Source organism: Sardina pilchardus, chromosome 2 (assembly GCF_963854185.1).
Source record: "Sardina pilchardus chromosome 2, fSarPil1.1, whole genome shotgun sequence".
In the NCBI taxonomy this organism is placed as follows: Eukaryota; Metazoa; Chordata; class Actinopteri; order Clupeiformes; family Clupeidae; genus Sardina; species Sardina pilchardus.
The window spans coordinates 41,329,877-41,352,722 of record NC_084995.1 but is presented as its reverse complement, the minus strand read 5'-3'; the positions used below and the strand labels follow the sequence as shown (position 1 = coordinate 41,352,722).

The following is a 22,846-nucleotide window of genomic DNA, read 5'->3' as shown; positions in this document are numbered from 1 at the left end:
CAAGCATTGTGTATTGTGTCCCAGTCAGAGTCCCATGGACAGGATTTCTACAGCCATTAAGGAAGCTTTGAGCCCCTAATCACATGGTCAGGGGCACTTCCCATATGGTTTCCGCTCTCAAAGCACAGGAGCCCTGCTAAAAGGTCTGCCTTGACAAATATAGGCCGCATGAGCGAAACTGGGCGCCGACATTTGGCAATACTGTGCCTTCGCTGCACAGACACTGCGCTGTGTGGCGTCTGCTGCTCTTCCTATGACAGTGCAGACAGGGTGAATCACTGTGAACAGCCTTGCTATCTTATCTCAACCCACGTTTCAAAGGAACCCATATGCTATTGTGCTACAGTTTCAACTGTGCAGCTTTATATACATACAGTGGCTGTTTATGCAGGGGTGTAATGTTACACTTGTATTGTTGTTCTGGTAAATGGTTTGGCAACTTGATAGTTTCGTTTTCAGTCATCTTATAAATTGTGTGAAAGTATAGCCTAAGTAGTTTTAGTTTTAGTAGGGTTTTGGATAATGTATTCACTACTTCAACAGATATTTGTGAGAATTGACACCTGTTGCTATAACCCTACTAAGCCTTTTCCACTCACTCTGTTAAGAGAAACAGCCAAAAAACAATTAACAACCCCACCAATCTTGTCTGCTTCAGCCAGCCACCATTTTTCCAAACAGTCTTTTTTGTCTCTGAACAGGTTCGGCAAGTTCCTGTCAGTTTCCCCTAAAAGCCTTTTTCTTTGTGCTAATCTGGTAGCTCTCTGCTTGGGACTTATTCTTGTTAGATGTCAGAACGACCTGCAGCAAGACCTGCCATAATCAGATAAACCAGGGCCAGGCCTCCTGGCCGTTCCTCATTTCCAGAAACAGGGCCTTTTTATTCGGGACATTTTGGTGAATTGCTCTATGATCCCTTGACAAGGGCCGGCTTTTGAGAGCCAAGCGTCCAAGGGTATTAGAGGACATCTGAGACAGTGTTGTGATGTTGGAAGCACTGTTCCTTTTCACACCCGTGTTGATATCTCTGATTGCCAGATATGTTTTCTCAATTAGAGGGGTGCGACTGAGCAGTAACAGCATCAGAGAAGGTCAGCCCTGGTGCTTTAAATAAAAATGTCTACTTAGTCCCACTCACTTCCACTTTACCTCTGAGATTTTCCAGATGTATTAACCAAGGACTAAATTTGTGCCGTTAGAACATATATATATTATATATATATATATTAATTTAAGAAAAGATTATAACTCATTAGTTTAGTGTATAACAGTGTTATAGTCCTTTGCCCATTATGATAATAGTTGTTAAGCTTTTATTTGGAGTCACCCTCTTTAGATCCTTCCTGTCTGCAATATGTGGTGATTGACTCTACTTTAGACAGCTGGGTTTCACTGGGCAGTGCAGACCAGTCCCATTGTTCTACTAAACACACAATTGGGGGGGATTTACCATTTTGAGGTCTTGTCTTGCCCATGCAGTAGCAGCCTTACCCAGTGAATGGAGAATTGAATGCATTGTTCTTCAGGAAGTCTGCGGTATATTTGGCACTTTGTATTCTTTGTGTATACTCTGATTGAGCCCACACATCCACTGTTCCATCATATAGAAAGCTAAGTCTTCTGACAGTTGCTAAAGGTGAAGCTAGTAGATTTGTTATAGTCAGTGTCGTTTCTTATTCACTGTTCTCTATTTCTGTTTGAACAACAAAATCAGGAGAATCCACCCATTAATTCAGTTCAGTCAGTCAGTTCTGTATCCCCAACACTTTCATAAAAATGTGAAATGTGAATGGGGTTTTATCTACTTTTATGCAATTGGCTCGGTTTGAAAATAGGATATTTAAGTTTTGAAAAGATGCCGAAAGGTCAACAGCAGTTTTCCTGAGATGCTGTTTCTGTGGTCACAGCACTAGTTTCAGGTGTCCAATCTTAACAAAATGGAAACCCTGGAGGCATCAGCAAGGCCGATCCTTGATCACCTGTTCTAAGAAAGACGCTGAGGGCCTCTGACTGACTGTCAGTGGGTTGGGTTGGTTATTGGGGGTTGGGGTTGGGGTTGTGGGTGGAGGCGAATCTCGCTGGCTGTGTGTAGAAAGGTACAGGGCGTTGGCCTATGCAGAAGCGGCAGCAGCAGAGCTGCAGAATACCAGAGAAAGCTGAGGAACTGGAACGAGCTGAGGCAGGCTCCTCCTGGTCACCTGACGGACCTGCCTGCCTGCCTGCCTTCAACATGCAGCATAGTTTCCATTGGACGCGTCTCACAGCCATATCAGTGTTCCACCTGGGTTCCTTATCGGGTCCTCTCTTTCTCTTTCTCTCTCTCTCTCTCTCTCTCTCTCTCTCTCTCTCTCTCTCTCTCTCTCTCTCTCTCTCTCTCTCTCCCACACATATGGCCCCCTCCCTCCTGAGAGCTGATTTTAACGACTTCACCTGAATGAGTGCTTCAATAGCGCAAGATAGAAATCCATGTGTTTGAAGTCAGTAGGACGGGACACTCCTACACTCTTCCCCCGCAACCAAAGTCCAGGCATGCGCAGCACTGCTGAGGGGATCTGGGCTGGTTTAGTATACTATTCTCAGTTTGAGCTTGTTGTGACAGGAATGGCTCCTGATTAGGCAGAAAACCACTGTCTGCCCAAGGCTACCCTGGTCTACTGCCCGTCTTATTCTCCCTAATGACTTGGTTTGGTATTGAATGATGTAATATACGATTATCACACCTTTAGAAGGCACCTCTTATTCACAAACACCCAGGGACCGGAACTCAGGGAAAAGCTGTTTGCTGAAACGTGTCAAAAATCCCAGGCCTAAGCCATATACTGGCTTGAGAGGTGTTTGTGTCGTCTTGACAAGTGCAATCATGACTCATGAGGCGGTCAATATCAGCAGTTGAATAATTAACCACAACTATTTGGGGAAAATGTGTCATTGGCAATGCAGGGTCTCTCCCATGATACTCCCCAGCACTATTCTATCCCTTACAGAAATATCAGGTTTCTGGCGAACAGTTCAGCAAATTTGCAGCACAGTCTTATCTTCACATGCAAATTACGTTTTTGGCAAACAGTTGTGGTTAACTTTTGCCGCAAATTTGCAGCAATGTCATATGCAAATTAGGTTTATCACCAAAAGTTCACCGGAAGTTTGTCATTATTGGCTAAGTGTGGTGGCAAATCCCTGGCAAACGCAACTTTGGTGGAAGTTCGCTCTAGTGGCCAACATTGACAAGCTTCGGGCAATATTTTCTTGTAAACTCATTTGTTTCCCACAAATCTGTGATATGAGATTTTCAAGACTAATACCAATCTCGATATTTGAGGATTTCAAAAACCGATGAAACATAATTGAGCCGATTTGAGCAGTTTTGTGAAGAAATACACTGAAAAGAGCAGTTGATAGTCATCATTTGTGTTTAAGAGGAGAAGTGAGGGCCACATGTGTGTTATAAAACAGCAGAAAAAGGGTGACCACCAACCAGACTCCAGGACGCCAACCAGACTGAAAAGGAGAACGAGTTAGGACTAAATGTAAGGACAGATTGGGCAAAATGAGCATCAGTATTTGGCTTTCCTTTACTTCATTTTGAAGTAGTCGGCTGTTATAAATGGCAATACCAATAGATCGCAAATAGCTAATGTCAGCCGATAATATCAGCACACCGTTTTATCAGTTGGGCTCTAATGTGAAATAATGTGTATCTATGGTCTGCTGTGTGTTTATGAATTTGTCACATTGTATGTGATGTGAGCTGTGTGCTGCTATTACAGTCCATAATACCGTATGTGTCAGATTAAGTACATTGTTTTACACAGGAATATGGCTCCCTCCTTGATAGGTGACGTGTCTTCTTGGCTTTTTCATAGCAGAATCCAGCATGGTTCTGTAGGGAAAGGGAAGGAGAGGGGCAGAGAGATAGGCCATACTGTAGGTGTCATTCTCAAGTGTCTGTCTACCTCATGTCATGTTATGCAGCTCGATAGTGTTTCAAGCCCCCAACGTTGTCTTCCAAGCAGCACTGCCACCATTGACTTAAAGGCACCTATAATCCTAGCCCTATCCCTAACCTTAACCCATGCCATGAAGAAAATGTTGGGGGCTTAAAACACCAAGACACTGTTATGCAAGGCAGTGATTTGGGGTTGACTATGGACTCCAGCATATCGTTCAATACAGTGGCCGTCTACTCGGGGGGAATGTAGCTGTGGAGTTTCAAGGAAGTTTCATTTTCAGTTCGCTTTTTTGTGTTTCACAAGACTGAAACCAAATGTTCACATCCTTATTATAGCTGAAACAGTACATGTAACTATTTTGAAATATACATGCGGCAAAAGCACCAAAAAAGGACAGATATACTTACAGTGTGCATACATAAACATGTTTAGTATAAAGGGCATTTAATCCAGCCCATACCCCAGAGCAGCTTTTCTTTTCACTTCCACTGGGCCAGTGTGCTGCACTTTCTTAAAGCAAGTTTTTATCTTTTCTGTGTTCACCAGCTGAACAATAATATTTATTCCCACCCATTTAGACGAAGGCTTAATGTGTTCGCCTCGCTGCTATTCAAGGAATGCCACTCTTTCTCTTCCTGTGTCTGGAAATCATAAATAATTGTGCATTCTTTCCCTTGTTCTCTCCAAACAGGCTTTTGGGAACGCAAAGACAGCTCATAACAACAACTCCAGTCGCTTCGGGAAGTTCATCCAAGTGAACTACTCAGAGAGTGGAGTTGTAAAAGGGTAAGATTTCAGTGCACTTCAGCGTCTATTCTTTGCTCTATCTCCAATGTATTCCTGACAGATACAGTAGTTAGTTAACAGTAGCACGCCAAAGTAGTCAAGAGAATGAAACAAAACTGTCTGGTATTCACCTGTTGTGCAAAAACCAGCTCCACAGAAATAGCTCTAAGCTATTAGATTTAAGTTATTACATAATTGCCCAGTTGTGTGGCTTCACAACATACCCATTTAAAAATAGGCTGGGTGAACTAAAGTCTGCCTTCATGGTTTATTAAATTAAAATGATCTTAATTGTTGTTACAATACAGGGCAGTTGTTGAAAAGTACTTGCTGGAGAAATGCCGCCTGGTGTCCAGGGAAAAGAGTGAAAGGTACAAGCTCTACATCTCACTGCTTACACACACTGTACAGTGTTCTCGTCTGTCTCTTATCATTTCTATCCATTTGTTGGGATGAGATAAAGTCTCATCTATAGAGATAGGTCTTCCAGAATAATCATACGAAGTCATAAAACATATCCCAATTATTGTTAGAGTCAGTGAGTGAATGTTGATGGAAACATCAGTGGCTCAAGATCATGTATCCATTCCATCTATCCTCCAGGAACTACCATGTCTTTTACTATCTGTTGCTTGGAACCACAGGAGAGGAGCAAAAAGAATTCAAGCTGTTGCAACCTGAAGATTACCTCTACCTCAAACAGGTTTGGAGGTTTCACATGATAACAATGTCGATGGTAGAAATGGATTTTGTGTCAGAGTTACCTCACTTTGTTTTTTTGAAGATGAACAACACCATGCATTGATTTGTTGGTACATGTACTGTACATCCACCTGGTCTGTTTGTTTAGTATTATTAAGCTTGTTTGGATCATCTTATCTCGCTGGCTGTCTAGTTTATGGCCACTGCCATGCACCTCACATGCTCTTGTCTCCTCTTATCCCTGTGACTCAGGAAAACTTTCAATCGGAGGATAAAGCCGAAAACAAGCATGAATTTAAGAGACTTCAGCAGGCCATGGAGATGGTGGGATTTCTACCAGCTACAAAAAAACAGTAGGTTGCCCATGACAAAAAAAAAAAACACAAAACAAAACAAAACAAACAAAAACGAGGACTTAACGGTAATGAGCATTCTTAAAAATCGTTTTGTAGAATGTGCACACAAAAGAGGAGGGGTGTGTGCCTTTTCCCCCTTAAAACCGTTTTCAGGGATGTTCCCGCAGCTCTGATGACAGACTGCTCAGTTCCCCCACCAGCAGTCCCTGTAACCACCGTAGAATTCCTTCCTTCATTGCCCCTGTGTATGGCAGGTTGGGACTTGTCAATCCTAAAAAGAAAAGAATGCTGTAAGAATTTCAGAAACCTCCAGGCTGCCTCAGGGCTCCGCATGTGTGCTAGATTTGTCTCTGAAGATCAGCTCAGTGCTATTTCACAACCCATAACGCACCCGCCAGACATTTGTCTGATGAATTAAGCCTCTGATTATGAATTATGCCTATGGATACTATTTTATACAACATAGAATTGTTAAGCACTGCTAATCCTTCCCATAAAAAAATATTATTTACATAGCAGGTTAGAGATCATTTGACCTTATGGCCTAAAGCCAACAGTGGCCTAGCAATTACCTATTACCTAGAGGCAGCGATGTGATGCTTTGTGTCCGTACAGGATATTCTCCGTCCTGTCGGCCATCCTGTACCTGGGCAATGTGACGTATGAGCCCGCGGAGGATGGAGAGGGCCTGGGGGTGGGCCCCCCTCATGTCCTGGCCACCCTGTCTGATCTGCTGAAGGTAGTGACATAGCTCCGTGCTGCCGCCTGGATACGGCAGTTTCGGTTGATGTGTCTTTTTGTATTTCTAAAGAGTTCATTGTAATTACTTAGTCTTTTGAGCGTTTGTTATGTGTTATGGTTTGTATAATAGTATTGTTTTGTTATAATTTGTCCATTGTTAGAATTTGACATTTATTCTGCTATTGTCCTTAAATTTAGCCTTACCATGCTATAGTTATTGTTATTATATAATTAACTGAGTGACTTATTTGATTGCTATTCTCATTTCATTGTTTTATTTCTCATTAGGTTAGTGCTTAATTGATTGTTTTATTGATAATATTGCTATTCTCCCTTTTTGTAATTGTTCACTGTTATTTAATTTGTATTGTTATTTATTTGTATGTCGCTTTGGACAAAGGCGTCTGCTAAATAACCATAACCAACCATAACCATAACCATCTGAAGCTGTTATTTAAAAAAAAAAAAAGTCAAATTAAACTAAAACAAAAACTGAAACAAAACATGAAGTGTGTGGCACTGGGCAACCTGTCATGCACAGGAAGTGATGTCCTCTGATGTGGTTTAAGGTGAAAAGGGAACTCCTGGTGGAAGCACTCACCAAGAGGAAAGCGATGACTGCCAATGACACACTAATCCTTCCCTACAGCCTCAGTGAGGTAGGTAACAGTGCCACCCTGCCACCATTGCAGTCAGGGAAGGGGAGGAGAAAGCTACAATACATGCTGCGTTTTATAGTGTTTGATACAAAGGGGGGAAAAACCCTTGGGCCCTGAATTAAATGACGGCCAAAGTACAGTGAGCCAGTGAGTCAGTCAGTGAGCAAAGTGTCTCGTGCATAAAGGAAAGCTATTGTGTTGTCTAAGGGGTCATTGAGTTGACCTACTGATGTGTGCGCTTGGGATATTGCTTGTATTAAATTATTGTATTACCGGTGTTAAAATAGGAAATAGATTTAGCTACTAGTTATGAAATTAGCTTCAGTTAGACTCAAGACTGTTTTTTTTTTTACTAAGGCTTGCTGTATCACAACACACCACTGTCACAACAAGTTACTTTTTACGCAGTGCAAAGAGGCGCAAAGCACGTCGCAAAGCTTATTCTTGTCTTTCACCCAGCCAGTGGCAGATCTTGTGCCATGTGCTCCATTTGTATTAAACCTTGTGCCCAGGGGTGTGGCCGAAGGTGTGGTCTGGCGCATGATCCAAACATTACTATATTACACCTTTTGAAAACCATTACGCCACTGACCAAGAAAAACGTTGTCTATAGCAAAAGGCGCATGTATCCTTAGGATTTTTATTAAACCTTATTTGGGGAAGGATTGCTTTTCTCAGGCTATGTTTTTAATGGTAACTCCTTGTCAATCAGTAGTGAAAGTAAAAACCTATTTTGCCTGTGAAACCACGGTGATGGTTTCACTTTGCCTTTGAGTTCAAATAATTGGCAAGCACAGAATGATTGTAGTCCCAAACAGGTTTCAGTAAAGAAAGGTTTAGAAATCCCTGTGTTCTATACACGGTCTCGCATGCAAGTAGATTCCTTCAAATGCGCCGCTTACTGGCAAAATCCTGATGCGCTGCTTGAAGTTGCTTTACTGTTAAAGGGAATGACAGATGTCACTTTCATTGGTTGAGATGATATTACACCCAAAACACACCCATGACAGATTAAGAAACAGAAGAACAACCTCTTTGAACAATGCACCCGATGTCTGATAACAAAACCACCCTGAATGTGAAATGGATACACCCCTAAATGCATTTAAGCTTTTTGCCTCTGACCATGCATTTCTGTTTACCAAGATAGAGCCCCAGTTGTTAATGTTGTAATATACTCAAGTAGAGTTATTATGAACATAATTGTAAGACATTGTGGATCAAACACCTTTTAACATCTGAGGTCCTTACAGTCAATGACGTTTCATTCAAGATAATTGTATGGCACCTCTGCTAAATTATATGTGCTAAATACTTTAAGCTCAACATAAATGTTCTTACAACTGTGTAGAACAGGAAGAGTCACTCAGCTATGTAGCTTTCCAAAAAAATATGGGGGACATAATGGCTGATCAAAATGGCATCCTCCATAAAGAGAATGAGCTGATGCTGTCAGCCAGGAGATGTAGGTTACCAACCTATGAGATGAGTAGATACGCATATCTGTGCCCAAATATCCAGCAAGAGATTCCTTCTTTATGTTGGTGTGGGGTATGTGGGGTGAGATGAGGCATTTCAGCGCAGGGCATTGTGCAGTAATTTGATCTATTTAAAGCAGGGCATTGGCTGCTACAGCAGGGCATTGGCTCTTTAATCCACAGAGGCCATTGTGCAAAATTTTGGTGAAGGGTATTTACACACTACAGCATAATCTGTGTAGGACATTGTGCAATACTTTTGCGTGCTGTGTTTGTTCTGTGTTCACTGATTATGGTGCCTGGTGGTGTGTCATTATGTTTAATGTAGTTTGATTGATTGTAACGTTAGTTTGTTTGTGAGCAACACGTGCTACCTGACCAAGATACCCCTGTTCTCTCTCAAAGACAAATTTATCTTAAGGGAGACATTAAAGGCTAACCTGACCTAACCTAAAACCGACCATTTCAAAACGTGGGAACCTCGGTACTCAGCATCCCTATTTTTGATTAAGCCAAGTTGTTGTTCTGCAAATAATTAGCCATTTCCCCTGTCAGGCTGTGACTGCACGTGACTCCATGGCCAAGTCCCTGTACGGCTCCCTGTTCGACTGGATCGTCCTGCGCATCAATCATGCACTGCTCAACAAAAAGGAAGTGGAGGGATCCATCCAGGTCAGGCACTCGGTGCATTCAGTTTAGGGAAACTTATTTGATGGGTTTGTTATGACATATGCCATAATTCCCTGCATTTTTCTTGTCCATTTTCTTCGTCACAGTGTTTGTCCATAGGTGTGCTGGACATCTTTGGATTTGAGGATTTCACAGTCAACAGCTTTGAGCAATTCTGCATCAACTATGCCAACGAGCAGCTACAGTATTACTGCAACCAGTACATTTTCACGCTGGAGCAGGTGAGTGCGCACGGTCTGGTCTGGCACAGTCTCTCAGCCTTGACAGATCTGCTGAGACAGCCATTTTAAAAGAACACAGAGTTTGTCTCCCCTGCCTCAAGCGGCAAATGTTCTTTTGTATTGTCTCATAGGCCGAGTATCAGGCTGAGGGCATCACGTGGAACAACATCGACTACACTGACAACGTCGGCTGCATCCACCTCATTAGCAAGAAGCCCACTGGACTATTCCACCTGCTGGATGAGGAGAGCAAGTATGGCCACCTACTGTATACGACCCATTTACAATCTTACCATGCCGGTGTTTGTTGTTGGTGGTGGTGTGTATGTGTTTGTTTGTGTGTGTGTGTGTGTGTGTGTGTGTGTATTTGTGTGTGCATGTGTGTGTGTGTGTTTACATGTGCGTGTGCATGTGTGTATATATGTGTGCGCATGTGTGTGTACATGAGTGCGTGTGGTTGTGTGTGTATGTGTTGAGCTGATTTTTTTATGCTCTTGCTGTAGCTTCCCCCATGCCACAGATGACACACTTCTGGCCAAGTTCAAGCAGCAGCATCAGGGGAACCCCTCGTTTGTGCCCACTCCAGTGCTGGAGCCTGCATTCATCATCAAGCACTATGCTGGCAAAGTGAAATACCAGATCAAGGTACAGTACATGATGCAGTAGGATTCAGTACATGATGCAGTAGGATTCAGTAGTGTAGTTCTTCTCTTAGTGTAGTAATTAAGTCATTAATCATGTAATTAAGCTGCAGATTGTAAACAGTTTGCAATCTGCTCATTGATAATAACAATTACAATACATTGATTTTATAGTAAGTACGGTAAGTAAGTAAGTAAGTAAGTATAGCACATTACATTCCAAAGTGCTTCACAGTTAAAAAGACAGTTTAAAAGATGATTCAAGCACCAAGTACATCTAAAAACAGTCACAGATGATGCTGGTCCTGGGGCAAACTGTTCCAGAGGCGCGGTGCATAGATTCTGAAAGCACGGTCACCTTTCTGTGTGCGGGAACGGGGTGTGTCCAGGCGTGCGTGGGATGCAAATCTTAGTGGTTGTGATGGAGTCTAAAAGTTCAGTATGTTTGTTACATAACCTGGAGCCTGCCCATGTAGTGAGTTAAAAAGAGTCAATGCCACTTTATACTGGATTCTAATTTTAACAGGAAGCCAGTGCAAGGCCGTCTTGGAAGAGATGTTTCATTTATTTCCGTATAAAGGGCATTGTAATAGTCCAATCTGGAAGTAATTAGCTGAAAGAAGCTGCCCTTTATCAAGGCACCCAAAGCACTACAGTCATGGAAGATTGCCACTAACCACCGCCAATGTGTAGGTAATGCATGGCAGCCATTATGTGCCAGAACACTCGCTACACATTGGGGGTGGTTAGGCGACAGATTTAGGCAGGACACTAGCAGGACAAAAATGCCTTGGGATCTTTTAGGATAATAGTGAGTCTCATCTGAAGGACGGCTTCTCCTACAGCACAGTGTCCCTCTGTCACTGCACTGGGGCAATGAATGAATAGAATAGAATAGAATAGAATATATACTTTTTTGATCCCGTGAGGGAAATTCAGTTCTCTGCATTTAACCCAATTTAACCAAATTAGTGAACACACAGCACACAGTGAACACACAGTGAGGTGAATTACACAACCCAGAGCAGTGAGCTGCCTGCCCAACCAGCGGCGCTCGGGGAGCAGTGAGGGGTTAGGTGCCTTGCTCAAGGGCACTTCAGCCGTGGTGGACTGGTCGGGGATCGAACCGGCAACCAATGGGGTAGATGTTTTGGCTAGAGGGAAGATTGTCCCCTACCCTCCCACCAACACCACTTCCAGCAGCAGCTTAGTTTTCCCAGGAGGTCTCCCATCTAGCACTAGCCAAGCCTACATCTGCTTAGCGTCAGTGATTCAGAATATTTATGGTCTGGCTGCTGGCTGCAAAATGCTGTACTGAAACATTTGATGTCGGAATGGAATGGAATCTCCTCTGAAATGTTTAATTCATTGACAAGCGTTGTATCTCTTTGTGCTAACTATTGAGTGGTCTGCTCCTCTTCCTGCACATCCTCAGGACTTCCGTGAGAAGAACACTGACCACATGCGGCCGGACATCGTGGCGCTGTTGCGCAGCAGCGAGCGAAGCTTCCTGCGGCAGCTGATCGGCGCAGACCCCGTGGCCGTGTTCCGCTGGGGCATCCTCCGGGCCGCCATACGCTGCCTGGCAGCCTTCAACGAGGCGGGCAGACGCTGGGCAACAAAGAGTCCAGGTACTGGCCAGAGTCCGGGTGAAGGGAATGAGTAGCCGTAGAGGATGCGCTTTGTTTCAAACCCACATTGCCCCCATTACGTAAAGATTGGTTGCTACGAGTTGGTGTGATGCTCGGTGTGGAGGGCTGTTGAATATTGTGTCACTCATGTCACATTTTTCAACAGGCAATCCGTAGCCGTGCGACAGTGTTTGTTTGTTCACCGTGGTCTTAGTTCTGCTTTTGTTTATTCTCGTTTTATGACTATGAAGCAACACAAAATTGCATCAACCCAAATGCCCTCCAGACCAGACATTGTTCAATATTTCTATGATCATCATGATCTGTAACAGAGGGTGGGGGAGGACTTTTGATATTCTGTTTAGAAGAGAGTTGTTGTTTGATTTGGTCTGCTTGTCTGCTTGTGTGTCGTGCAGATAAAATTCGGCGCTACTCGCGTCAGTCCCTGGGTGAGAAGCGGAGGAGCTCGCACTTGGAGAGGATGATGAGGTGAGGTGACCAAGCTCCGCCCACCTACACATTTAGCATGACATCATCTCCCCTTCCTGGAGAAGATTCTATTTTCTCCTGCTAGCATCATTGTGGGTTGTGCATCTGAGCTGTTTAAGTAGGACATAAAGGCTGCAGCCTTGCTTGATACCACTGGAGAGATACTATAGCTGTCTGCGTCATGACTCAAATCTGAGTGGAATGTTACTACATTCCAAAAGTAAATCCTAGATGACAGGTGAATGACATAAAAGTTTATTTTGTTTGTTTATGTTAGAGAGCCGGGTGTAACATTGATGTAACATTGGTGTAACATTGAACTGTGACACCTCTTTTTTCCCCCTGTAATCTCCAGCCAAAGCTGTATTATCGATTTCTCCTTTGATCGCTCGGAGGAAACACCCCTAGAGGTGTTTGAGGACATTTTTGCCACGTTTGAGAAGAAGAAGTGAGTTGACCTGCCCAGGACATTTAGTTGAGCCAGCCAGTGACAGCTGTTGACCTACTACTTCTGCCTCTCTTTTCTACCTCAGTGACTAAAAATATGGTTGTGGTTGTGTGTGTGCGCGTATGTGTACTCGTGTGGTTGCATGTGCGTGTGCCTGTGCACGGGCGGGCGTGTGCTTGTGTGTGTGTGGGTATAAATGTTCAATTTAAATTGAGGTGTATTTATTAACATCAAAAATCCCCTTTCACAACAATATCTGTTGGGCACGAGGAATGCATGAGTTATGGGTCTACGCTGATAAACATTCTATACATATATAAAATGCATACATATACTGTATATACAGTATTTACATATATATGTATAGACCCTTTGATTGTTCAATTTATAGATTAACAATCAGTATAACTGACTTTCTGGGAATGAGATTTTTGTTTTCTCTGGAATCTTGTGGAATAACCCATCTAACTCTTGATTGGCTTGATGGTCTCCTCTGGTGTTGCCCTGTGTTTGTATGGTGTTCTCTAACCACTCCCCTCTTCTGTGGTGTCCTCTAATACTGTCCTCTGTGGTCTGGGATCAATCAGGGTCTTGCATGACCAAATCCAACACTCTGATAGGCTGCTGGAGCAGGGTGGGGCAGCTCCACCTAAGCTCCACCTACGTCAGTCCACTGTATCTCTGAGGATGCCTTGCCGCCTCTCTCTGTGAGTCTAGAGCATCCCCCTCAACTCCCCAACCCACTGCATGGCTTTGTACACCAATCTACAATATCTACCACATGAAATTTGATTTGTGCTCCCCAATGCTCTGCATTTCATGTGATTATATGTAAGCATGTACTGCCGTAAGCATGTTTTATGTAAGAACATTCCTGTCTTAATTGTCAGAGTATTGCAACACTGTTTGTGATTTGTCATCGTTGTTTTTAAAAACACCTACAGGAAGAACAGAGCATCTAAACACAACAAACAGATCATCCCAAAGGTAAACATGTAGGCTATTGTTTTAGCAGATCATTCCAAAGGTAAACATGTAAGCTATTCTTTTAGCTGATCATTCCAAAGGTATACATGTATGCTATTGTTTCAGCAGAGAAGGGACTCTAGCTCAGCCTGTTAATGTTAAAACTTGAACATCTCTCTCTCTCTTTTTCTTTCTCTCTCTCTCTCTTTCTCTCTATAAAGAACCTCGTTGACTCCAAGTCTCTCAAGTACATTGTGGGTCTGACGCTTCATAATCACGTCAGCAGATCCCTGCTCCACCTGCACAAGAAGAAAAAGCCCCCAAGTATCAGTGCACAGTTTCAGGTACAACGCCCTCTGGCTGCTCCCATGCATCATTGTGTTCTATCTCTGTACAGCCGGTACCGTCACAGCGGTGTGACAAGAATGTTGGAAAAATGAACGTTCTAAAGGATGTCTGAGTTTATCGAATTTAATGTGGAAGCGGAATCGAAAGTTCAGAACTCCGCCGTTGTTTTGAGCACTTCACCACTGATTACCTTCTGAGAGCATCCCAAGGAGTTAATTGGCCACTGGGGCCACTGATCCGATGCCTTTTGATGTATTGTGTTGCCCTAATAGGATGCTAATGAAAAAATCAATGAGGCTCACGCTGTCCGCTCTGCTCTCCCGTCTCCTCTTAATCTCCACAGTCGTCTCTGAGCAAGCTGCTGGAGACCCTGAAAAAGGCGGAGCCCTTCTTTGTGCGATGCATCCGCTCCAATGCCGAGAAGGTAAACAAACTGTATACAATGCTTGTTAAGCTGTTGTGGCAGTGTTATTGGTCTGCCTCATTTTTTATGTTGGACGGATGTTTGTTTGTTCAGTAGTTCACATGTATGTCTCCTCGTGTTCACCGTCAGCTGGAGATGCAGTTTGATGAGGCTCTGGTGTTACGGCAACTCAGGTACACAGGGATGCTGGAGACTGTTCGCATCAGGAGGTCGGGCTACGGGACAAAGTACACTTTTCAGGTACATTAGGATGCCTGGGGTCTTCTGAAGGAGCTGTCATTTGATTCTGAAGACAGACTGTACTGACACTAACAATCACCTGAACAGGAGGATAATCGTGTGATTTCTTTGTCTGTTCAGGAATTCATTGATCAGTTTCAAGTGCTACTACCAAAGAAAGTGGAATCACCAAAAGAGGACATTGCAAAACTCCTTCAAAATCTGAGTGTGAAAGAGACTAACTATCAGATTGGGAAAACAAAGGTAAATCTCATTGAATCAGTTGGGTACTAACAAAGCTATGATAGTTTAGTGTTTTACGTCATACTAGAACATAAACAGTTGTAGCCAAATAATGTCCATAACAAATCTCACTTTTAAAACTCCATTATCTTGGTGACATTTCAAACAACACACACTTTTATATTTCTAGTAATATACTTGCTCATAACGTTGCCACATTGCCACATTGAGTGTACGTGTGTGTCATGCTGCGTGTCTGCTCCCCTAGGTGTTCCTGCAGGAGGCAGAACGTCTGAGACTTCAGGAGAAACGCCATGAGAGAGTGAAGAAGAGCGTCGTCACGCTCCAGCGCTGGTTCCGCGCCTGCTTAACCCGCAAGCATTACCTCCACAAGAGAGATGCCGCCATGGCTATACAGGTGTCTTTTCTAAAAAAATGTTTTATCTATGCCGGTAGTTAAAATAAAACAACTCTTGGAGTATCTTTGTGAAGCTAATGGAAAGCCTGGGTCAATTCCATTCAATTGCATCCTATATTGAATGATGAATAGCAATACACATAGTCATAAGGCGCTTTGCAGAGCCCTTTCTTGAACCCCCTGGAGCAAATACAGTACAAGGTGATGGTGGCAATGATAAACTCCATTTTGACACAAAATAGCCTTGAGCAGAACCCAGCTCAGGTGACTTTATTTGGACCCATCGGTACATTTGGTTTCATATAGAAACAGACAGGCACACATCATTTCACTCTGACTAACTAAGAGCATGTCACAGATGTTCTCAGGGGTCCATTCCTTTCTGAAACATTAATAGTAAACTAAAGTATCATGAGAATAATCCATAAAAACAGTTAGAGTCCATTTCATAAATATAAGATAAGCGAGGGAATCCATCAGTCTGAAGCCGGTCTGGTTGGAGGACGGACGTGAGCTCCTTGTTGTTTGTGTCCAGCGGTCCTGGAGGAGCTTCAGTGAGCGGCGGCGCTGGAGGGCGGCCGCTCTGATCCAGATGATGTGGCGCGACTCCCACCAGAGGGGCGAGTACCTGCGCCGCCGCGAGAGCTTCAAGAAGATGCAGAAGCTGGCCTTCCGCAGGAGGTACCGTAGCCAAAGATCCTTAAATATTGACAAGATAGAGCAACGTAATGCATCTCTATGGAAGCAAAATTCGAACAGTTCCGGTCTGCTTAAAGAGGCGTGTCGCAAAGACGTCATAGTGGGATATCGATCTCTGTCAGACTGGCAAGCAGTTCAGTTCGAATGTTAACAGGTCTGCTTAAAGGGGGATTTAGCCCCCCTCCCCTTTGCGAAGACAGAACGCGGAAATGATAGAACGTTTGCGCCTCTCGCTCCGCTTTAACCCTCTCTGCTGTAGCTCTCAAAAGCCTCAACTCACCGCCCTTGAGCGCGCCAGGTACGACCATGCTGAAGTAGAGTTCTGATTGATTGGTGCTCTTTACTGTTTGATAGGCCCTTGTCCGAGGAAGGCAAGGAAGGGGAAGAGAGGGAGGAGAGCAAAGGGACCAAGCCAGCAGCCTCAGGCAACAACCAAGGGAAGCCAAAGAAGCCGCTTCCTCCTCTGCCCGAGTCGGAGAGCGCTGGGGGTCAGGAGCAAAAGCTCAACGGAGAGGACGAGGAGGAGGAAGGAGAGCCGCCGGACAGAGCCAAGAAGGGTGATCCGGACGAGCCGTACGGCGCCTCGTCGCTGCAGCGCTACACCAAGAGTGCCATGAAGGAGAAGGCCGAGAAGTGGAGGGAGCGCAGGAGTGACGAGGGAGGCAGTCCAGAGGCCAGACGACCGCAGAACCTGAAGATACAGAGTTTACAGTGAGATTTATAGGGTGTTTTTGGGGAGGGAAGGTGATTGTTAATCAAAAATCAATTATGTTTTGCTGCATTGCTGTGTGGGTCTTGAAAGTAACTGCTCTTACTGCCCCTTACTGTTCCATTCATTTTTTTTTAAACTTGATTCATTTTGGATTAGACAGACAACATAATCCAAAGGATGACATGTTAAAGTGTCTTTTCAACATGGTCGTTGGTGGTTAAGACATTTAACACATAAGACCTATTACAAGACAAAGACAATTAACACAAAATCATCCAAGATTCAGGAGCATTCTAAAGTCAGAGAATCACAGGTCACATAAAATAATCCATAAATTCTGAAAAAGATTGGTTACTCTATTCCATGAAAATGCCTTTACTGATGTCTAAAAACTGCTCTGGTGCCCATGCCTCTCTGCATCTGCATTCTGGATGTCTTTAATCACACCCTTTTGTCTTTGTTTGTAATTTTGTTTAATGTCATCCATCACCCACACCAGGTCTCGAGGAAAGTCCATCTCTCTGGATAATGTGTCGAAACTCAGTTCCTCAGAGTCCGACAGCCCAGGCTCAACTGTAGAGGTACTGTATCATGCTACAATAAACACTTTGGCTTTCTGATGAGATAAATCTCAATTTCTACACTTCTGCCATGTTCGTAAGAATATTCACAGCAACTTGCTGTCAGTGTTGGACACACATTTTGTCAGTGTATTTAGCAGTTGTTAGCTGTTGGTACACTGTGCCCATTATATCATTATGTTGTGCCCTGATGTGTGTGTTAGTGTGTGTGTATGTGTGTGTGTGTGTGTGTGTGTGTGTGTGTGATTGTGTGTATGTATGCATGTGCGTACAGGAAAATGCTCAGGAAAGATTATTGTTCAATACTGTGTGTATTCCCAGTGTGAAAGCAGGAAATGCTACTGTATGAGTTCCATTACCGTAGCCCCTCAGCATACAGTACATTCATATTGGCTGGACTTCACATGCATCTGACTGGATTATGTACAGTATGTGGATATCGGGCTTCAGTAGGCTAGATATAGATTGAAAACGCAAGTGAGAATTGGATGTCTTGAGAGAACGTGTCTCTTTCACCCCACTCGATGCCAAGGTGGCAAGTCATCATAAGTGTCTGTTATGCATCTCGACTTATATCGGTTGAAAAACTCCCCCCTTGTAGGTAAACTTGCGCCGGCACAAACGTGTGAAACACAAGCGCCGTCTCGCCCAAGCCCGCAGTGGGCTGGTGTTTAAGAGCAGCGAGACGAAGGAAATGGAGTACTGGAGCTTCCCCCTGCCTCCCATCAGCCCTGCGGGGTCCTATCGCGCCAGTCTCGGTGCCACGCTCCAGTGCCCCCGGGTGAAGGTACCCGAGTGACAAGAACCCACCTGCACGCTCGAAAAAAAAAAAAAGCACACACTCTCATGCATGTGGACGTGGTGACCTCGTGATGGCAGGGCCGTGAAAAGCAAAGCTGAAGTTTGCATGGTTCAGCATCGCCATCAAGGGAGGCCAGCTGTGCTGTCTTTCTCCAGACTGTCTCTTTGAGCTGACATTAACAGCGACACAGCGATCTCATGTCATGCCTGGTTTCTAACCTTTTATTTATATGCAGGAGATAAGCCCTGCCGGTAGCTTTTTTGCGTGTTTGTTGATCATTTTTAGCATTGGTCAAGAGTCATTGAGTCAAACTCAAGAGTCATTGAATGGTTTGTGTATGAGACGTAAAACTTATGTTTCAGGATCTGTGAATCCTTCATTCACACACACTAACACTTACCCAGTTAAGACTATAATATGGATGGGAAGTTAACATTTGCCACTGGTGTGGAAGTGAAGTGAAGAAAAATTTTCTGTAAATTGTAACTTCAAAATACTAACACTTTGGCCTTTTGAAATCAACTGCTTTCGAATCAAATCAAATCAAAATGGTCAGTTTTGTGTGTTGATGGAAAATAACACTCCAAAGGAGGTTAGAAATTAAGCAGGACAAAAAAGGTCAAAGTTGGAGTTGTATGTTAAGTTCTTCAGGTGGTGGGGTGAAACTGGAGAGAATAGTGGCATTGTGGTTCTGTGACACTAACGGTGCAGGTGTTGTTTGCTTGTTTATGTTTACATTTATGCTCTGTTGGTGATGGGTGCAGAGAACTGCTGTGATTACTCGACTGGAGGCATAAACCGGTTTATTGCTAACACTGTGTAACTCTAGCTGGGAAGACATTCTGTGCTCTTGTAACTCTATGGGCTTCCTCTGTCTAATCCACAACATTGCCCTTCTGATTATTAATGGTGATCTTTTCTCTCTTCAAACAGATGCTAGCTGTGGTAATTGAGAGTGTTTGTAAAAGGCTTGATTGTTTCCTAATGGTGTTTTCATTTCCCGCAGTTCCACTTGCCTTCAGAGGCGGACGGGTCCAAGAACAGCACTAGAAGAGCTAGTGAGAGCAGCAGTCCCTCTCAGCCACCCACCCCAGAGAGGTACGGTCTCACAGTCCAGAGTATCATTAGACTTTCTCTGAAACTGTAATGTGTTATAAGATGTAAACATCATCCATTACATGTCGCCCTCTGCTTACTGTATGTACTTCAGAGGTGGGTTCTTCAGTAAGTTCCGGAAAAAGCGAGCTCAGACACCAGAGGATGGGAGAGTGACTATGGCCAGGACTCTGGCAGAAAGGGAAGAAGGTAATCTGTTCGCCTCACCACTGCACAACTTCCCTGATCTCTCGTAGTCCCATAGTATTGAATCTCCCCTTGGGAATCAATAAAGTATCTATAACTATCTAATATCTTACATAGTTCATGTAAACTATGTAAGCTCTGAAGCTCTGTTCTCATCCCTCATCAAAAAATATTATATCATATTTGTATTATATATTATCTAAAAGGTATATTCCAATATTTGCCGTATATACCTACCCCTAATGTGTATGTACTTCCTTCAAAGCTCTAGTTTGAGCAGCTACATTGTTTGTTTGCACCTAACCCTCACTCAGCCCTCTCCTGCTTCTGCTTTCAATCCCATAGCTGGCTTCTCTCAGTACTCCCCTCGCTCCAGTCTGCCCCCGGGGCAGGTCAGTCGTGTCAAACGGAACCGCACCATCAAAATTAGCCGAGCCACGCGGGTCCAAGAGCAGTGGAATGCCTCGCTGGACCGCGAGATCACCGACAGCAACGAGCTACGCTACCTGGACGAGTTCCTGGGCAACCAGGTCGGAGTTCTGTCTCAACACTGCTCTGATTGTTACAGTTCAGACTGTAGACTTGATTTCATGTATCAGTGTATGAGTTTAAACAGTCCTATGATGCTGCCCTCTCCAAATACAGATGAATGATCTCCGCACCCGAGAGAAGGAGCTGTCAGAAACTGAGCGCATCTTCCTCATGGCCACGAACCACTTCAGAGAGCAGATCAAGAGCATGTACTCCGTGTCGGTGAGCCAGCCATGCCAGTATTCAATACCATGCATAAAAAGCTTCATATATCTCTCTCTCATGGCCATTTGTTTTATCAGATGACTACAGATTATTTAATTATTCTTAATCGACTTAATTATTCAATTTTGCCCGATTATTATCCTAAATCAGGTCAGCTTTTATAGTAATTATCGTAAATGTTGACATAAATCAAGGGGAATACAATTTGTTCCTTGAGGACATAGAACAAAACAGAAACCAGATAAAAATGTGATGTGCTTTACATGGAAAATTGAAGGAAGAAAGACCAAAGAAAGGACAAAGTAAAGATAAAGATATGATTGATTAGATAAGATGTAGAGAATCTAGACAGAACAAATTAGGACTGTACTGTTTTACTGGCATTTTTGTATGTACAGTATAATTGTATGTATTGCCAAAACATTTCAGTTATAGTTGTGGAGTTCATGCCTATCTCCTCTGCCTTTGACCGAACAGAAACCCCAGATTGGCTACAAAGGTCTGATGAAAGGGTATGAGAGCAGAGTGGCCAGTCTGGCTGGATCAAAGAAGTCAGAGATCCAGCTGGTGGTCAATTTGTTCCAGTCGGTTCTGGACGGATTTATCCGAGGAGAGATCAAAAAGGAGGTTGCTGACCCAGTTCAGGTAATTTAAAAGGCTTCATTAACAGCTAATGGAAGATGAGTGAAGTTTGTGGTTTCATTGATTGCCCTTTGTGCATTTCAGTTAAGCAAAAAGTTAAAGCAGAAACGGAAAAAAGACAAATGCGTAAGTAAAACATTACACACACACACACACACACACACACACACACGTATGACCACACCACGCCTAGTGCACGCTATGACACTATACTGTGTGTCTGTAGATGGAAAGCCCACTGGATCACCTGTTCAGCACCTACCAGGTGACCATCATGCAGACGTGTGACCTGTGTGGCTCCTACATCTGGGGCATGGAGAAGGCCTGCATGTGCAGCTGTGAGTACCCAGCATTCTGCTGTGCTGCTGGTTTGGGTGTCGGCTAAACAGTGACTCACTTGAATGAAGTTCACTCAATATCCCCCCATGTCTTCTTTCAGCTTGTAAAATGGTGTGCCATAAAAAATGCCTCAGCAAGATAATCACAGATTGCTCAACGCTCACCTCGATGAAGGTAAGTTATATGCTTTAAGTGTTATCAGTGATTCAAAGGTGACAATGAATGTGAATGGTTTATTTTAACCATGTGTTTACAGTAGTCACATGAAATGTGAAGTAATGTGTTATAAAAATGTAATACCATAAACTGTGATGTAATATGTGAAATACATTTGTTCTTGAGAGTACATTTTTTGTTTTGAAACCGTTTGAATTTGAAATTGTGATATAAAATATGAAAATACGCACACGAAATACGCAACAGCCACAGCCTCTACCCAAGAGATCTGACACATCACCTGATTGCCTGTTCTCGTGCGTGTGCGTGAAACAGAATGAGAACGAGCCGGGCACGCTGCATTTCGGAGTGCACGTCTGCGTCCTGACCAACAAGGCCACTCCGGTGCCCATGGTCCTAGAGATGCTGCTGCAGTATGTGGAGATGAACGGCTTGTACATGGAGGGCATCTACCGCAAGTCTGGCTCCGCCTGCCGAGGACGAGAGCTGCACCAGATACTGGAGACTGGTGAGATGCTCACAAAATCCTTGGACACTGTCTCTCTCTGTTGCATAGAGAAATGCCTTTATTGCATCTACTCACTAAAGCAAATAAATGTTACCACCTTTGGGGTAATGTTTTTATAGGCAACAAGGTTTTGTATCTTCAGTTTGATGTTATATTGTCTTGTAAAGTACAGAACACACTTGCTATGTCCTTCCTGCCTCGCTTTCTTGTTTTATCATTTTGCATAGTTTTTAATGTTTTATCGCTCCATTGGACCAGAAAGCTGTCAACCTCGGTCTCGGTCAACCAGTGTTGCCAACCTCCACACTACTTTAACAACACTGGTCTCTTTCAGATCCCAAATCTGCCATTCTGGAGAACTATCCCATCCACACCATCACAGGCCTGATTAAAAGGTGGCTGCGGGAGTTACCTGAGCCACTCATGACATTCAACCTGTACAATGACTTTCTACATGCTGCGGGTGAGGCTTCATCTGAAAGCTCTGTATATTTTTACATTCACATTACCCACATTAACATTTTGGTTGCAAATGTATGACATTAAACAGAGCTCTGTGGAATATGGTGTGATGTACTGTATATTTTAGACATGAGAAAAGGGAAGAGAGAAGTGTTAAAGAGCGTACTCCTGGTAACACAGGATATTTTGTCACTTGCGCAGATATCTGTACGGAAATGGTTAATCATGCAAGTCATGCAAACTTGTCTCCCACACAGAGCTGCCTGACAAGCCGGACCAGATACATGCCATATATCGAACCATAGAGGAACTTCCCCCCTCACACTATAACACCCTTGAGCGGATTGTCTTCCACCTTGTCAGGTGAGGTCGGATTCATATGGTTGATGTGTGTACTTGCTATGCTATGGTCAAGCGATCTTGACTCACCTGAAACCTGTTGAGGCCCGACACTGA

The 22,846-nt window shown here is 43.7% G+C and overlaps 1 protein-coding gene across 4 annotated transcripts in view; it reads left to right on the top strand.

Moving 5' to 3' along the window:
- Nucleotides 1-22,846, top strand: part of myo9b (myosin IXb) — a 28,575-nt gene that overhangs the window by 2,866 nt on the left and 2,863 nt on the right. For 2 of the 4 annotated variants that reach the window (XM_062530574.1, XM_062530576.1), the window contains exons 3-37: nucleotides 4,642-4,736; nucleotides 5,045-5,107; nucleotides 5,340-5,439; nucleotides 5,691-5,791; nucleotides 6,410-6,533; nucleotides 7,105-7,194; nucleotides 9,228-9,344; nucleotides 9,449-9,583; nucleotides 9,715-9,836; nucleotides 10,087-10,228; nucleotides 11,660-11,855; nucleotides 12,272-12,344; nucleotides 12,700-12,792; nucleotides 13,380-13,499; nucleotides 13,737-13,779; nucleotides 13,980-14,102; nucleotides 14,450-14,530; nucleotides 14,660-14,770; nucleotides 14,891-15,013; nucleotides 15,261-15,410; nucleotides 15,946-16,091; nucleotides 16,464-16,820; nucleotides 17,321-17,402; nucleotides 18,004-18,189; nucleotides 19,211-19,302; nucleotides 19,415-19,509; nucleotides 19,852-20,036; nucleotides 20,152-20,259; nucleotides 20,740-20,907; nucleotides 20,989-21,030; nucleotides 21,131-21,242; nucleotides 21,344-21,417; nucleotides 21,736-21,928; nucleotides 22,263-22,391; nucleotides 22,648-22,753. In XM_062530574.1, coding sequence (XP_062386558.1) covers nucleotides 4,642-4,736; nucleotides 5,045-5,107; nucleotides 5,340-5,439; nucleotides 5,691-5,791; nucleotides 6,410-6,533; nucleotides 7,105-7,194; nucleotides 9,228-9,344; nucleotides 9,449-9,583; nucleotides 9,715-9,836; nucleotides 10,087-10,228; nucleotides 11,660-11,855; nucleotides 12,272-12,344; nucleotides 12,700-12,792; nucleotides 13,380-13,499; nucleotides 13,737-13,779; nucleotides 13,980-14,102; nucleotides 14,450-14,530; nucleotides 14,660-14,770; nucleotides 14,891-15,013; nucleotides 15,261-15,410; nucleotides 15,946-16,091; nucleotides 16,464-16,820; nucleotides 17,321-17,402; nucleotides 18,004-18,189; nucleotides 19,211-19,302; nucleotides 19,415-19,509; nucleotides 19,852-20,036; nucleotides 20,152-20,259; nucleotides 20,740-20,907; nucleotides 20,989-21,030; nucleotides 21,131-21,242; nucleotides 21,344-21,417; nucleotides 21,736-21,928; nucleotides 22,263-22,391; nucleotides 22,648-22,753 — 4,277 coding nt within the window. The remainder of the gene's footprint in view (nucleotides 1-4,641; nucleotides 4,737-5,044; nucleotides 5,108-5,339; nucleotides 5,440-5,690; nucleotides 5,792-6,409; nucleotides 6,534-7,104; nucleotides 7,195-9,227; nucleotides 9,345-9,448; nucleotides 9,584-9,714; nucleotides 9,837-10,086; nucleotides 10,229-11,659; nucleotides 11,856-12,271; nucleotides 12,345-12,699; nucleotides 12,793-13,379; nucleotides 13,500-13,736; nucleotides 13,780-13,979; nucleotides 14,103-14,449; nucleotides 14,531-14,659; nucleotides 14,771-14,890; nucleotides 15,014-15,260; nucleotides 15,411-15,945; nucleotides 16,092-16,463; nucleotides 16,821-17,320; nucleotides 17,403-18,003; nucleotides 18,190-19,210; nucleotides 19,303-19,414; nucleotides 19,510-19,851; nucleotides 20,037-20,151; nucleotides 20,260-20,739; nucleotides 20,908-20,988; nucleotides 21,031-21,130; nucleotides 21,243-21,343; nucleotides 21,418-21,735; nucleotides 21,929-22,262; nucleotides 22,392-22,647; nucleotides 22,754-22,846) is intronic. The other 2 variants (XM_062530575.1, XM_062530577.1) reach the window with 2 other exon arrangements.